This window comes from Haliaeetus albicilla, chromosome 3 (genome assembly GCF_947461875.1).
Source record: "Haliaeetus albicilla chromosome 3, bHalAlb1.1, whole genome shotgun sequence".
NCBI lineage: Eukaryota > Metazoa > Chordata > Aves > Accipitriformes > Accipitridae > Haliaeetus > Haliaeetus albicilla.
The window spans coordinates 32666077-32681620 of NC_091485.1; the positions used below are offsets into that span (position 1 = coordinate 32666077).

Here is a 15544-nt window from a genome sequence, read left to right on the forward strand (position 1 = left end):
TTTATGAATAGGTTAATGCTGCATCCAGAGAAAATTAGATTTTCAGCCAAGGTTTAGCTGGGTGCCAGTTCTTGGAAAAAGTGCTAAACTGTTGAGTGTTTCCATTCTAAAAAGTTGAAGTAATTTTCAGTCTTTGGCTTGCCTCCTGTTCTAAATTTAAGAGTATTTAATGTTACCAAAGAAAAGAGGCTCTGTTCCCACTCTAACTAGAATTACAGTTGTCTTATAAGAAAAATAGTAAAAGTCATAAATGATCTCCATGTCCTCTGGCATTAAGACCATCATTAAGTTGTCTTCAGCTATATGGTAAAGAAAAATTTCTTGGGTGCTAGTATCATTTAGTACAGAAATAGAGCTCCTGATGAGGCCATTGAATTTGCATCACTGGATCGTTATAAGCATAAGCTGGTGTGTAGCTGCTCCTACATTGCATAGAGATATGGAGTAGACAGCCACACCTCTGGCTCGATCATCCATATTTTCTGTGATGCTGTATGTCATGTCAGCTCATTTATCTTCAACATGTACATAGTGATACAACCCCTAATCTGTGGTATGTTAATTTGGGTAAAATTAGTGGGCCCTGTGTGTTAAAGACATTGATGTTTCTGTAAATGTACAGTACCATGTAAGAGCCTTTTTTGAAAGCAAAGAGGCAGTGTTACTAGGTGCATTACAAATGCCACTGTATAAAGGCTTGTTAACCTTTTATTTGATTCAGAAAAGGAAGGACAAACAATATTTGAAATGGAAAGTCATTAAGTAAGGCTTTTTATGTTTCCCTTTAACTTTAGAGGGGTTTCTTTTGTATTTTAAAGAAAAAAACCCGCCTTTTTTGACATTTTTTTATGCAATATTAGGATAGTATAAAACCTGTCACATTTTGGGGAAAAAATGAGTCAGTTGTGTTGGGCTGGGGCTGCCAATCTCAGAGTCTGATCCTGCTTCCTGGAAGAAATAACAAGATAAACACACAGAGGAAAAGAAAAAGAATAACAGTTACAGAAAATATATGTTTAATGACTCCTGCAACCTCTCTGTTGGTTAAAGGCATCAGCTTTTCCTTCTTCTAAGAAATTGCTTTTTGCTGCTTGTCTAGTTATGAGACTGACAGTGATGTTGCAACATCCTTGAAAGGCAAAGCCAAATTCAACTGTTAACATAAGAAAAAAAGGAATGATGAAAAAGAACAGAAATAAGATGTGAAATATAAATATCAAATGAGGATACTCAGGAAAGACAAGTATATGTCTTACATCTCAGATGTTCAAGATTTACTCAAAGTTTAAGAAGGTTTCCTTTCATTGACTTGGTCTAATCAGGGCATTTCTCAAGGTTGGAGTGATGCATTATTTCAGTATTTTATCTGGTAATATGTTCTGATACCTCATTTTTGGTAGATTTTGTGTAGAATTTTTCTCTAATTTGTCAATTGTCTTTTATTTTTTGGTCACATTCTTTAATTATCTGAGGTTTTTTTTCCTGTCTTTCTTTCTATTTCAATAATTAAATTTAACATAAGATGTTGCAGTTTTACTGCATAAAGAATTTAGGTTCTTCTCTTCCTATACACCATGGGGATGGAGCAGGTTCAGAATGAAATCTTCAGAACGGTAACAGCCAAATTTTGCCCAATTTTTCAGTAGATCTTAACTTGTATTTTTTTTTCAAGGGCAGAAAAAGTTTCCTTCCATCCCTGAAGCAGTCATTGCCATTCCAAAGAACAGAGGCCCCAGAGCAGCCCGAAAAGCAGTTTCAGGGGATGGTTCTGCTTGTCTGTTTATTTCTTTGTTCTTAACATGGACAAACCAATTTCATTCCTTTTCCTAATTTATTTCACAGAACTGACTCAGCTGTTTTAACTATAATGTGAAAATAAAAATTATCCTCAGGCAGGCAACTAACATGGAAGAAAACCCAACCCAGCCACAATTATTTAAATTTGAAAAAGCTGTAAACAAGGGCTCAGAATGAAATGATAGGATCACTCTTTAGCATTGCTATCTATTATCATTACGTTTACTCTTCTGGGATCTGTTCTTAAACTTAATTTCCATCAAATAATGGCTCAAAGTTTGGAGAGGTAGAAAACCTTAATAACTCTCCAAAGAGATGATCAGCACATTTTTTAACCTGTGTTTGTAATTACATTAGTCTCTGATTTTTCTTTAGCAGAACATAACGACCAATGCTTCTCTGGAAACTATTAGAATATTTTCTTTCCCTAAAAGATTAGTCTGTTTTATGAAAATTTTGAAAATTTTCCTCATATGGCATTAAAATAAACACATTTCTGAGTGGAGGTCCTTAAGAATTATGGCACTGGCTCAGGAGAAACCTCTGTAGAGACTCTTGCTCTGATACAGATGAGGGTCATTGAGACTGCATCATCTTTTAATCAGGTAGAATAGGAAATTAATTTTCCTATTCAGGCAGAAGAGGAAAGCAATTCAAGCTTACTGCTCTACCTAATAAGTTACAGGGAATAAACATTTCTATTTCTCTCAAGCAATCAGACAGATCTTTCTAATGGAAGTTTAATTGAAACTGAAATTTATCCTGTAATTATAATTATTTTTCCACTTGAGAAAACATATTTTCATAAAATTTGGACATTGAAAAATATTTCATCCCATTTTAATTTAGCTGGCATTCTGTGTTTATTTAACTGCATATATATATATATACACACACATGCAAAATTTCAACATTTTTCTTACTTTTTTTAACATTAAAATTCAGAAGAATGCAAATAAGATGAGATGTGTACAAACACGTGCATGCCTGCATGGGTCATTTTTTTGCTTTATTTCTTGATTATCAAGGATATGTTGGAGAAGCAGTATCTTTTTTTTTCAGTCTGGAGTGAATCTGTTCCCTGCTGCCTGTAAATGCTATTAGAACCATCTCCATAGCAACTAATGGTGATACTCAAGAAAAGTGTTACCAAAGTTTCAGATAAAGAAGTAGATCATTAGAATCCCTTAGAAAGAAGGATGTGTGTTTATGTAGATGGAGCTGATAAGTGGAAGGAGACACAAACAGTAAAATAATCAGGGCACTGATGCCAGCAAGAGTAAAAGCATGATGTGATTACTTTTTACAGTCACCTTGGAGTCATTGCACTCTTGAATTGATGGCAGAATGCTTTTTATCTTCAAAGAGTTTAGGTGCTGGGTTTGAATCTTGGTTATGATAGGACAGATTTCTTTTTGCAGGACAGTCTAAACTAGTCAACAAAGAAAGCAGGTTTAGTTTATTTTCTCATCTGTGTATTACTAAGAATTATTACACTTAACATCACAAACATTAATATTTACCTCATTTTAACAGCTGAAATTAAATTATCTTAAAAGTCAAGTTCTGTTTTGTCTCTTTAGGTACACAACTCTGATTAGGATGGTTTTGAACATCTTACATTATTCATGTCAAAAACTGCTAACGAGTATCACTAATATTTACAGTTCCATTGCCAAATTACTCTGTATATTACATGCAACTTTACTGGTAAAGCAGACTTCCAGACAGCTTGTGAGCACCTCCTGGGTAAAAATCATGCCATGATCATGAAACTGGTAGACGAAGCTTTGTTTTCTGTTGCACAGACCTTTGTAGAAGAGAACAACTCAACTCTCACTGACTATGGTAAAAGTTGAGGGTCTCTTGCATCTTAGCCATTTTAAATAACAATGAAAATATGAGTATTTAATGCATTCATCATACATAAAATGAAAGGACACAAGTAATGGAAAAGGAGCAGTGCTGCTTCTGGAGAGGGCAGTCTTTCAAAAGAGAAAATATTACCTCTGCAGAAGAGAAGGCGATGTCACTACTTAGTGATAAAGAAGCATTCTGCCTTAATTTGAAAGGACCTGCCTAATGAGCCATGCTTGGCTCCCTTAGACAAATTTATTACTCTCACTTAACATGGACATCATTATTAATTAGGCAAGCAGGAGTCATACCATCCTGTCAGCAGAGATGCTGGATTACCCTGAAGCTGGGTGTAAGCCAAGGACTTTCCTCACAGCCCATCCTTCAGCAGCACTACTTTCCTTCCAGTAGGGAATTAGCATACTGATACAAGTTTTGTGACTGTTCCTCTTCAGAGAATCTTTATTAATTCACATTGAGAGCATCAGAGACAAATGGTACAGCTAATCATTAGCAGTATGAAAGAGTTCTTAAAAAAAATCAACACAAAATTGGCTCCAGTCCATCATTGACTAGTAAGTGATTATAAAAATATAGGGTCATAGCAGATTCTTAAATGGGTAGAATGGCATTTTATATTTTAGCTGAAATAACCATTTGGTAAAAGTTAGTTAATGAAGATGCCTGCTTAATCCAGACCTGTCTTTGAGACTTCTGACAAGTTTATCTTAAATTTGCAGAGGCTTTTGGACAATTCTCAGTTGGATTCCTAAGAAAAAATTTTGCTTCAAATGCCTACTTTTACAAGGACATTTGGATAGCTATCTTTTAGCTACATATTGTCTACATATTGTTTCCTGCAGTTACCCATTGTAGAAATGGAAACATGGTTAGATCTGTGAATTTGGAATAGAGATTTCACTTTTTAAATGCCTGAGAACAAATGAAAAACTAAAGGAAGATCTTGCAGCAAAAAGGAACAGAAGCAGTACTAAGGGGAGCCTTGTACCAAATTATTTTTACAAGCAGAATGAAATACCACTAAGAAGGAAAGGAATACCTCATATGCTTGTCAGCAATTTTTTTAAAAACTAAAGTACATTTAATTATATTTGACTTGAACTTTTCCTACCACGGACTTAACCATACACATGGATCTATCACAAGTACATACATTAGAACTAGTCAAAAAATGAAATTATTATTCTGTGGAAAATTATTATTTCTGTGGACATGTTGCATTTTGGTTTTATTCCAAATAAGAACTTCACAAAATGTAGATTCCACTAATTAATTAGTACATTGTGTGTGGTGTTTGTCACAATATGATGTAGGAGTTGAAATATTCTAAAATTTTAATATGTAAACCACTGAGGGGAAATGCTGCCTAGTATTGATTAGATCTTTTCTAAATCAAAGAACGTTCTAATTTTCATATTTAAATAGCAAAAACATGGATTAATACTGTAGATCCCATTTAGCTCTTCTTTCTGTTTTCATCCTCTAGGTTTGATGTAATGGTTAGTAAAAACTAGTACAAATATTGCTAGCAATATTGATAATAAAATACACAAGCTTTTATTTAATCACTTCAAAGACGTTTCTGAGATTTTTATATTTTTCAAACACATTTTAACAGAGATCAATCTCAATAAAACTTTTAACATTTCATTTTTCACAGTCTACATGACAACTCATCCCTTTTTCATAGCCAGCATATTCTTCTCAATAGGAAAAAGCCTGTGAGTATGGGAGAGTCTAACAATGTGATTTAAAAGCATCAAACCTTAACTGTGCCCAGCTAAATAGAGATATGCATTCTGGAACTGAGCACTGCACTAAACTTCCTCCCATTCAAAAACAAGGACTATAACTTCAATTGCTTTAATGACAGTGATCCTGTGATCTCACATAGTGCCATAGTCTTTCAAATAAGGTTTAAGAGTTTGCATTAGTAATAATTCATTGTTCTCTACTGACTGTTGTCAAGAATAGGTGAAGATGAGTTTAAAATATTTTTAGTTTCTTCTGAGGTTGTAACTATGAAGAACTAAAACCTTCCCTCGGAAAGATATGTACCTTACACACAAGTTTTGTCAGACCCCATGCTGACTAGGTCCATTTGATTATGGACCAACAGGCCCATTCAATCAGGTGTAGCTCTGGGAGCATTATGAGTTTAAGAGCCCACTTAAGACCTGTTAGAGAAGTGCTGTTATACTATACAAAGTAGCTTTTCTTCCCTGGAGGAGCGAGGGTCAGCCAATGCTTTTACTTATCCAGTTCCTATTGATGGGGTTTGTATAGTTAGGTGCTGGATGGTGTTTTATGTTGCTACACACATCCACAAAATTAAACATTTGTCACAGTGCTGTTGCTCTGTGCGCTTTGAGGCTGAGTGAGCATGCAGTAGAGCATAGGTGTCATTAACAGCAACCTAAAACTTATGACCTCTTTTTTGAGTGCTGGTCAAAACATACTGTGAGCAGAACTGACTTTAGCAGAAGGGCCTGAGTGGAAAGAAGAAAAAAAAAAAAAAAGAGGCAAAAGTATTTGCCATAGGACATAGGCTATTATTTAGCTACATCTAACTAGTTCAACTACACAACCCTCTGAACACTCAGAAAAAAAAAAAAAATCTGTGAGAATATTAATTTTTTGGGAAATACTGTTTTTAAGATCTAACAGCCTGTGTTCGTGCTGATTTTTCCATCCATAACTTAATGCTATTGAGCTACTAAGCCTAGGACTTGATGAAAGTAAGGAAGGCGATTGTTCCACAGTGACTGGTCATTTTAAAATCTGAGCAACTCATTTTTATGACGGTGATTGCAAAGAGAGGGTATGTTGCCTCCATATCTGATTCTTCTAGAAACTGTAAAGCAGTTTTGAACCAGGAGCATTCATGAATGCAAGCTGTACTGGCTTTCTTGAGCAGGTCTGTCACCTGTCTACTGAATGAAAAGAAAGAGGAAAACAGTGCTTACTCTAGCATTGCCTACTTATCTGCCTGAAAGCAATAGTTTCATACAGATTCCTCTTTTGTATATTTCCATTCTTGGTCAGCTTTAAGGTCCTGGTTCTCTGCCCCAGAGAGAGCTGGCTTGAACAATGCAAGGTGTTCTTCCAGCTTGTATCAGCTGGTTATGGTCCCCTCAAGCTATTCAAGTTGTGTGTAACCAGAAGGCAATACTGTCCTGTGAGTCTCATTTACTGATCTCAACTGTGCCCTCTGCTATGGGGTAGCATTGTGGAAATTGTGCCCAAGCTACATATACCCAAATTTCCAGATGTATTTGCAAGGGCACCTGGTGAGCTTGTGGCTTGTGACAGCTGCTTTGCCGTAGTAGGGACAAAATTAATTAAAAGTGTTTCTGCAAGTGTATGTTTCACAAGGATGAATTGCATGCCAGAATTTTAGCACAAGCATCCTGTATTTAAAAAAAAAAAAAAAAAAGGAAAAACATTTTACTGATGGATTTCCTGATTAACTTGGTTATTCTTTGATTTAGTGCCAATTATAAATGCTAGCAATCATTAAATATTTATTACCTGATATCCATTGTGTGGTGGTGTGTTGAAAGTAAAGCCAAAAGTAACTTCCTTCTCCAGGTCCAAAGCCAGCAACCTAACCACTGGCAGCCACTATAGTCTCTATTGGCAGTATGCAGCTATAGACAAATTTTGTGTTGGATTTTGTAAGCCACCAGAAATATGAACTTGTTTTGTCTAGCTTCTATAAGGAAAATAGGACAGATGATAGACTTTTCATACTGCTCAAATAAATCTCTTGCTTCCTTCGGCCAGCCTTCCAGACTAGGGTGGGTGAATCAAATAGGTCAGAGAAGCTGATATTTGTGTTCCTCTCACTTGAATAGAAGGTGGACACATTTTATAGAATTTATCTAATTTAAAAGTGCATAGCTGATAACATTTTTGAGAAGTGATTTGTTAAAATATTGGAAGTTATACCAGAATCGCTATGTTGTTCTGTACCATTCTGAATATAGGTGTCCTGTTTAAAATTCATTGAAATGTCAATGTTTAGACCAAAGCCCTAATTTTCAGTTCCTCAGCTCTCAGTAGTTACTACAATGTTTTATTATTAAAGATGCCATTTAAAAATGCTAGGTTTGAGGCATAGATGTTTGCAATGAAAAATATTAATTGATGTATGCCAGATTATATAATTTAAGGTTTTTATCAGGACAGTGATCTACTGGACCGACGGAAACATTGCTTCAGTGTCCAGTCTGAGTCTGGAGAAGATCTTTACTTTTCTGTGGAGCTAGAGTCTGACCTAACACTATGGGAAAAAGCCTTCCAAACAGCAACTTTTTTAGAAGTTGAACGGATACAGGTGAGAACAACTGCCTTGATGATTACCTTTTGGTACATTAACAAATTAGGTCTATGTGCAATTTAAGAAATTCTCCGACCTTCTGCAGCTCTCAAATTATTATTGTTTTATGTATGTAATTCCATAAAAACCCTTTTGGTGTTCCCAAAAAGCTTGCAATCTAACCTTCAGAGGAGATTACCTCAAATACAATCTTGGAGTTATTATGACTAGGTGATACATACTTGTTAACTAAAGTTCATGGACAGAAGAGAAAAAACAATCTATAAATCAGGGACAAAACCAGCTGTTTAGATATTTTTACATACTGTTTTACATGCTACTTTATTTGTTATTGGATAACATAAGAGAAGATTGCAGGAATTAAATTGTCCTTATAATAATCAGGAATGCGAGTACACCAAGTGAGAGTACTTACTGGATGCAAGCAAGAACAAAATTGTACCTCAAATACATTATTCTTTTTTCACACATTTCTTGTTTCTTGTGTATTTACTCGATTGTCAGATGACAGAGCAGAGATGGATGACATTCAGGTACAGATTACTAGCAAAATTTTATAGCAAAATTACATATCGGTGTGTTTAAAGATAAATCTGTTTTTCTTACATGACCAAAAAGTCATGGGTTTTTTGTTTAAAATAGGAGAAAAAAAAATCCCACCACAATTATAATTCACCTAATCCTAGTTGTCATATTGATGTACAAATCATAAAAAAATGTATGTGGCTGGAACAGCTTTAGTTGATGTTGCCATGAGTTACTCTGTATACACGCCTACAAAAGTCGTATTAGTGTATTAGCCTCTTCATGTATTGGCTAATGCTCACTTTCCCTGCACTCATTTTTTGCATCCTTCCGGGAATGCAAGCTCTGACAGTTTTTTATTTAGACAAATTGCTGGTTATATATTAGCCCTCTTCTGACCTATAAACCAACACACGCAGATGGACTGAATTAGTATATACTAATGATGATCCATTTTGCAAAAGCTACACTGCTGTCAATTTTAATGCATATTACCTTTGTTGGAGAAGGAGTTGCAGAAGGTTCAAGTTTTATCTTTACGTTCATACACTCTGCTGCCTTTTACAGGAGCTATTCTTACCTTTTGAAGTCTGATTGTTGTGCTGAAATATGTAAGTGTAGTTTTTCTGTATAAAAATTGCATCAATATATAGCCTCTGCTACTAAATATTTGAGATGCTTTGTCTTTCTTATATAACTGACTGCAACATTGTTTGTAGAATCACTACTGTGCCATCAGTAAAAGCATATGTGGCAATTTTCTTGAATAACTTTTAGCGCTGAAGCCACTTCATATTTGCTCTTCTCTAATATTGATTCATACGGTAGGATTCCTAGTTTAGAGTTTTCTTTTGGGTTTTAGAATTGCATTTATTCAAAATTGCTCCCATGTTTCCCAAAAAGAATTTCCCTAATAATCTTAACCTCAGATTAATCTTAACATTTCCACCCTTCTTTTCACTCTACTGATGTTCAGAGTAGCAATTATGAACTCAGCGTAACAATTTCCTGAGACTGATTGATTATAACAAATCTGTGAAGGTGGACAAACAGGCTACTCATGACAGATTATTATTGTGGAACTCACAGTTATGGTTTCACCTTTTTTTCTTTATTTTCTTGCCTCTCTATATCTCAGTTTGGAAAAAAAAATAGAATATTAATTTTTAATATAACTGGTCTTGGCCTCCTCATTTTTCTTTCAGCAATCTGTTACTGCTTTCATCCACCAATTTGCAGATTCAAATAAAATCTGGTTTGACTAAGTAGTGGTATAATTTGTCTCTGACAAATTCTTTCATTGCTGTGTGAGAAAAAAAGGTGACACGTTCAAAATCGAGATATCAACTGTACATTTTTACTAAAATTGTGGTTTATGCAATCAAAATCATATGAATATTCATATTTTATGTGAATGATAATCCAGCTGTGTGCAGGTTTGTCTTACTATGAAATCATATAATTTTGAATACATAACTGCAGTTTAAAACTGTCATTTAAAATTATTCAAATGTCTTGTGGACTATTCCATAATCACACAAATAATAATGGAGTTCCTCAATGACTGTAAATTGGCATTAACCTCCATGAGAGGCTAATCACGGCCCTATTCTGATGTAATTCTAAAGAATACATTACTAATTAAAATATTTTAAAAATGTTCACTATAAACATGTAAAACATTTTTAAGCCTAATTCATAGCTTCTGCCAGAGGTATATCTAAAACAAAAGGGTTTTTTTAGGAAAAATATGTATTAGAGGAGAGATAGTCAAACTGATAATAGTTTAGCAATAATATGTGGTACAATATTGTAATGGTGCCATTGTGATGTGTTACAGTCACTCTTTAGTTAGTTTTCTTTAGAGTAGTAAGGGATGCTAATCCATTTTCATAATTACCTATTAAAAGAAAAAAAATTTAGTTGAAATGGAGTTCCTTTTTCCTTACTATCTCACAGCATTGTTATATGAAGAATCTGAGACTACTACAGCTTGCATAATGATGTGCATTTATATATGATTGCCAGGTTCCCTTTGTGTTCCTGCTACTTTATGCTAAAATTTCACCACTTCCATCATGAACTTTTTTCTTGCTGTCCTTTTTTTTTTGTATTGTAGTTGTTTGTTCCCTAATATAAGGATTATTGTGTAAGCTGCTTTGTGTTACAGCACTTTTAACATCTGTCTCCACTGAAGTTGAATCTGAGTTTGAAAGTCTGAATTAAATCTTGGACTTACAGTATGGTTTCCCTTAGCTTCATTGATAGCTTACACTAGGTTTTCGACATATCATTCTTTCCATAATTTAAACTGTGTATATTGAGGGAGTAGAATCTAAGGAATAACTTTGGGTTGTCTCCTTCAGCCCCTGCCTGACCTGCTGAAATATTCATAAACCCAATTTAAGATTCTGTATTCTGTGAGAGAACAAGAAATGAGTGTTGAAATATCTTCTGCTTCTTTTGTGAGGTGGATGCTTCAGTTCTGATAAGGTTTTCATGGTATCTTTGTGAGAAATCAGCAACCAAAGCCAAACATCCACAGTATATATTATTATTAGTCACTTTTAATGATTTAAAGTGTTCATTAAATGTATAAGAAATTTTAAATTATCAAGTCTACTGGGAAGAATTTCTGCATTTTTGTTTTCTCCAAATGTCTGAATTAAATGACAAATTAAAGAAAATAAAGATGAGAAAAATCTTAATAGAGTTAATGAGTGTCTGAAAGTTCACATTCCTACTCTCACCTGTGACCAGTATCATGTGCAAGCACATACAACACATGCATAAAGAAACGGACATTCTTCCCCAAAGAAACTAAAATCTCACTGTCCAGAGATCATTTTTGTTGTTCTCACATTTTTGCTTCTCTGAATTGTTTGGTTCATGGGATATGTGGTCTGAGGGTGTAGACTGGTCCTAAGTATAAGTAAAGAATAAGTAAAGAATCAGCTGTTCCTGGTGGTCTGCACTCTACAATGCAGTTTCTTCCTACCGATAACCCCATTGAGCTGAACCAGATGATATTTCTTCACAAACTGTGCACTGCCTTTTGTAGAAAGAACCTTCAGTCTGGGAAGCAGGTTGCTTTTTCAATGCAGCATTGAACCAAGACTGATATGTCCTGTTTCTCATAAATCATCTCAGTGAGGTTAATTAGCCCAGGCACAGTACTGTGCTTAAGCAGAGGTAGCTGTGCCAGCTCAGTGTGGTGCTGCAATGCGCATTGTAGGTTGACCTCTGGTATTGAGGTGGGAGGTCAGATGAGTTAGATGGCAATACATATTTTAAATCTGAGATACAGTCTCCTTGCCAAATTTTAATTCTCAGTGAAGACTTTATGTTCTAGATATCTTGGAGGTCTACAAATAAAAATGTAGTTTGCACTTGTAGGAAGTTAGCGAGATAATCATACAAAACTGTACATTTTTTGCTTTGCATGCAAAACCTGAACATTTTTGCATATGTGAATTCATTAAGTAGCAAGTCACTGTGAAATATATTACTTTACACTCTTTTCTTCTACTAATGAGATGTTACCAAAGGCAATAACCTCTCCTTTTCTAACAACACTGATTTACGATCAAAGTTTACATATTCATAGCAGTTTCATGGTGTAGCTGCTCCCCCAAAAAAAGCCATTTTTATTTGCTAATATAAACAGAAATACCATATGACTGCAACACCACAGAGCTGAATCACTGATTTTGTAATTAAAAATTTGGGGGGTTTATGCATTAATAGTTATAATCACGAGTTATAAGTGCAACTCTATACTGTATGAATTCAGATTTTATACATGTAGTGAAGTATATAACGTTCTTTCAGTGTTGGAAGCTACAAGAATAGACCAGTCACTGCTTTCCACCCCCAACACCAGCAGTAGGAAAGCTTTCATTTACTGATGGACAGTTATAGCTTTTGAACACCTTTGGTGGATCACACAGTAACATGTGATTTACTGTTACTCAGCAAAAAAACCCGCAAAATAATCTTGTAAGGCACGTGTCATGGCTTATTTTTACTTCTGAGTTATAGATGGCCATACTTTGTCTATAGACTGTCTTAAATGCTGTCCTTGTGCCCCACTGATAACTAACAGAGAATGTCCTTCAGCTTCAGTGAAGGATATCACTGTGTTTGAAACCTGGGTTCTAGAGCTCCAAGGTGTGTGCACAAAGATTAACCAACTGTTTGTATGTAGTTGAGACCTGATTTGATCAATGAAAGCAATTCACTCAAATATTTCAGTTCCAGAAAAGAAATCTATATTGAAGTGTAAGAAAGTAAAATTTAAAATAACCAAAGAATCTATATAGCTATGACCTTTTCCATTTTCCTTCATTATGATATCTATTTCAACTCTTAAGAGCTGTTAATGAGCCCTTCAGCTTCTTGCATTCTGGGGAAGACCATTTAGAATCCAGAGCCCACCCAAAGAATATATAAATAAAGGCATGCGATTTAGCCTTGATAATAAAAAATAATAATACATACTTTTGTAGCACAGATAATTTAATAACTTACATTGTCCCCATGTTTACAATTTATATTTTTATTCTTTGACACATTATAGATCATGGAAGTCTTTGTTCTTATTTTGTATATGTAGTGGCTACAGCAACATTTGAAGAATATAACTCTATATCAATTAATTTGGAGGGTAAAATTTCTGTAAAATAAGAATGGTTTCTTTAAAGAATTTACAGTCAATTTGGAAATGTTTTAAATCTTTTACAGATTTTGTGATGAAAAATACAAGTTTGTCATTTTGTACCTGAAGTCAGCCTTCAGGCACAGCAATAGTTTTGATCCTGAAAATTACACTAATAGATGTCACACAGCATGTATTGAAGTGTGATGTTATGGAAATAAATAAAAGCATAGATTTAAAAATCATAGGATGAGAAAGTCTTTCAGGATTGCAAGGTGTCTCATAGAAACCTTTGAGATATATTGGTACACTAGCTGAAGCAAAGAAGGTATTTCATACGATTATGTCAATAGCTACATGGTATGAAATACTACCTTCTTCACTGAGATTTAGGACAACATAAAAACACAGTAAACAGCATACAGAAGAGATATTTTACAAATGCATTTATTTTTTCTTAACAAGGTAAAAGGAATATATTAATGTTAGAGGAAGTTGCCAGGTACCAAAACAAATAAAAGAATTCAAAAATAATGAAACTTCCCTTTTAGCAGTTGTCATTGGTAAATCACTGAGGCAATTCTGATTATGATTTATTTTTTCCCTAATGGAAGCAAAGCCTCTTTTTACAATACTTAGAAAACTTCATCACTGATATAAATCCTTTGATTTGCAATACACTGGCAATAAGTTGACCTATTTACACATAAATTACTTATTTCTGATAATAATTTTGAGATACATAAACATTAGAATAAAGATACAGAAATACTGGTTCTAGAAAGAATTTGAAGAAACATGTTCTGTGGTAACTACCTTCTCTGATTTTTCTTTTACAGTGCAAGACGTATGCCTGTGTTTTGGAGAGTCATCTTATGGGACTTACTATTGACTTTAGCATGGGCTTTGTCTGTTTTGATGCTGCCACAAAGGTAAAGTTCTAAGACTTGTTTCCATCACATCATTATTATTATTCTTCGTTATTTCATATATTTTGGGATAAGTAGTGCATCCTTAAAATGTACTTCTTTTTGTTATCGCAACAGATCATCTCTTGTCAAATCTCTCGTGCTTTAGTCTAAACTCAGAGGGGATTTCTAAATGATGTGAGAAGTTGTGTTCTGTTATGTGCTTGTTATTGAAAAGTCAATGCTAATATCAATCTGAAACACGCATCAAGTCTTCATTCTTTAATTTCACGTGAAAGCCCAGACTGATTCAGTTTGATGTTTCTTTCGCTGGTGCATCCTTGGTTTTGAGACGAAATAGTCTTGGTTTCAAGCTGATATGTGAGCTTTGAAAAGAACCTGCCTTTCTCTTCTGTTTCATGGGTGGGAGTGTGTGTTATTACAGCAATTCTCAGTTTATGTTTCAGATATTTTTGTTCAGGTGTCTGTAAAAAGAGAAATCAGCCATGGTCTGTATGTCTTATGCTTTTCCCGTCAGCCTTAAAAAAGCTCAGTACAACTGATGGAATAGTTCGCTATATCAAGTGAACAATATGGCATCAATTTCCAGATTAAATTAATGCAGGTCCAAATCTCAGTAAAATCATCAAGAGCCTTCATATGTTTGCATTTGTACTAATTGCTAACAAATACTAAAATGTAAGCAGGCTTTATTGCTACTACTTGACACTGCTGTTATGGGAGAATGTGAAATATTTTTTCTGAGTTCCACTTCTCTTCAATACCTGTTTTCCTTTGAGATGCTGCAGCATTGCCACCAGCAATTGCTGAAAATGCCCTTTTCTCTCCAGAATATGCTCCTATCCTCTATCTTAAGTCAATCCTTCTCACCACATTACTCCACCAGTCAGAACCCTTTTACTCTTCCCACTCCATTCTACTGTTTGCACAAAGTGTGGTGAATTTAAAATAAAAATACTTGTGTATACATATTTCTTTTTGTTACGCGAGTAGTCTTGTATGATTCATCAGTGAAATACATGAACGTCAACTTAGGAGGTATTACACAAAAAATCAGTGCAACAGAATTAAAATGCAGTGGCTCAGAAAAAACCACGTAGGTTTCCCCCCACACTCCAATAATATTATAGCAATGCTTTTGTATAAAGGTAATTTGCATCTCCTTCAAAGCTCTTGCACGTGTCTGATTCTCAAAAGACTTCAGACTCTTTCAAAGACATTATCTGCAGTACAAGTGTACACTAAATTTCAAATAGCAAAAAACAAGCACAGCTGCCTTCATACATGTTCCCATGGCTGAAGGGTGTGGTACCCTTTTGGTATGTCCTTAGAACATGTACAGCAGGTTTCCAGATACAGAAAAAAGCTCTAGTAGAGGTATAACTTCACTGTCTTTCTTTCTCAAATAAGTCATTG

General features: G+C 34.7%; 1 protein-coding gene across 5 annotated transcripts in view; it reads left to right on the forward strand.

Annotated features, from left to right (window-relative positions):
* The window catches only part of SNTG1 (syntrophin gamma 1), a 352474-nt gene that overhangs the window by 310743 nt on the left and 26187 nt on the right, over window positions 1-15544 (forward strand). For all 5 annotated transcript variants that reach the window (XM_069779317.1, XM_069779319.1, XM_069779318.1 and 2 more), the window contains 2 exons: window positions 7862-8014; window positions 14039-14131. In XM_069779317.1, coding sequence (XP_069635418.1) covers window positions 7862-8014; window positions 14039-14131 — 246 coding nt within the window. The remainder of the gene's footprint in view (window positions 1-7861; window positions 8015-14038; window positions 14132-15544) is intronic.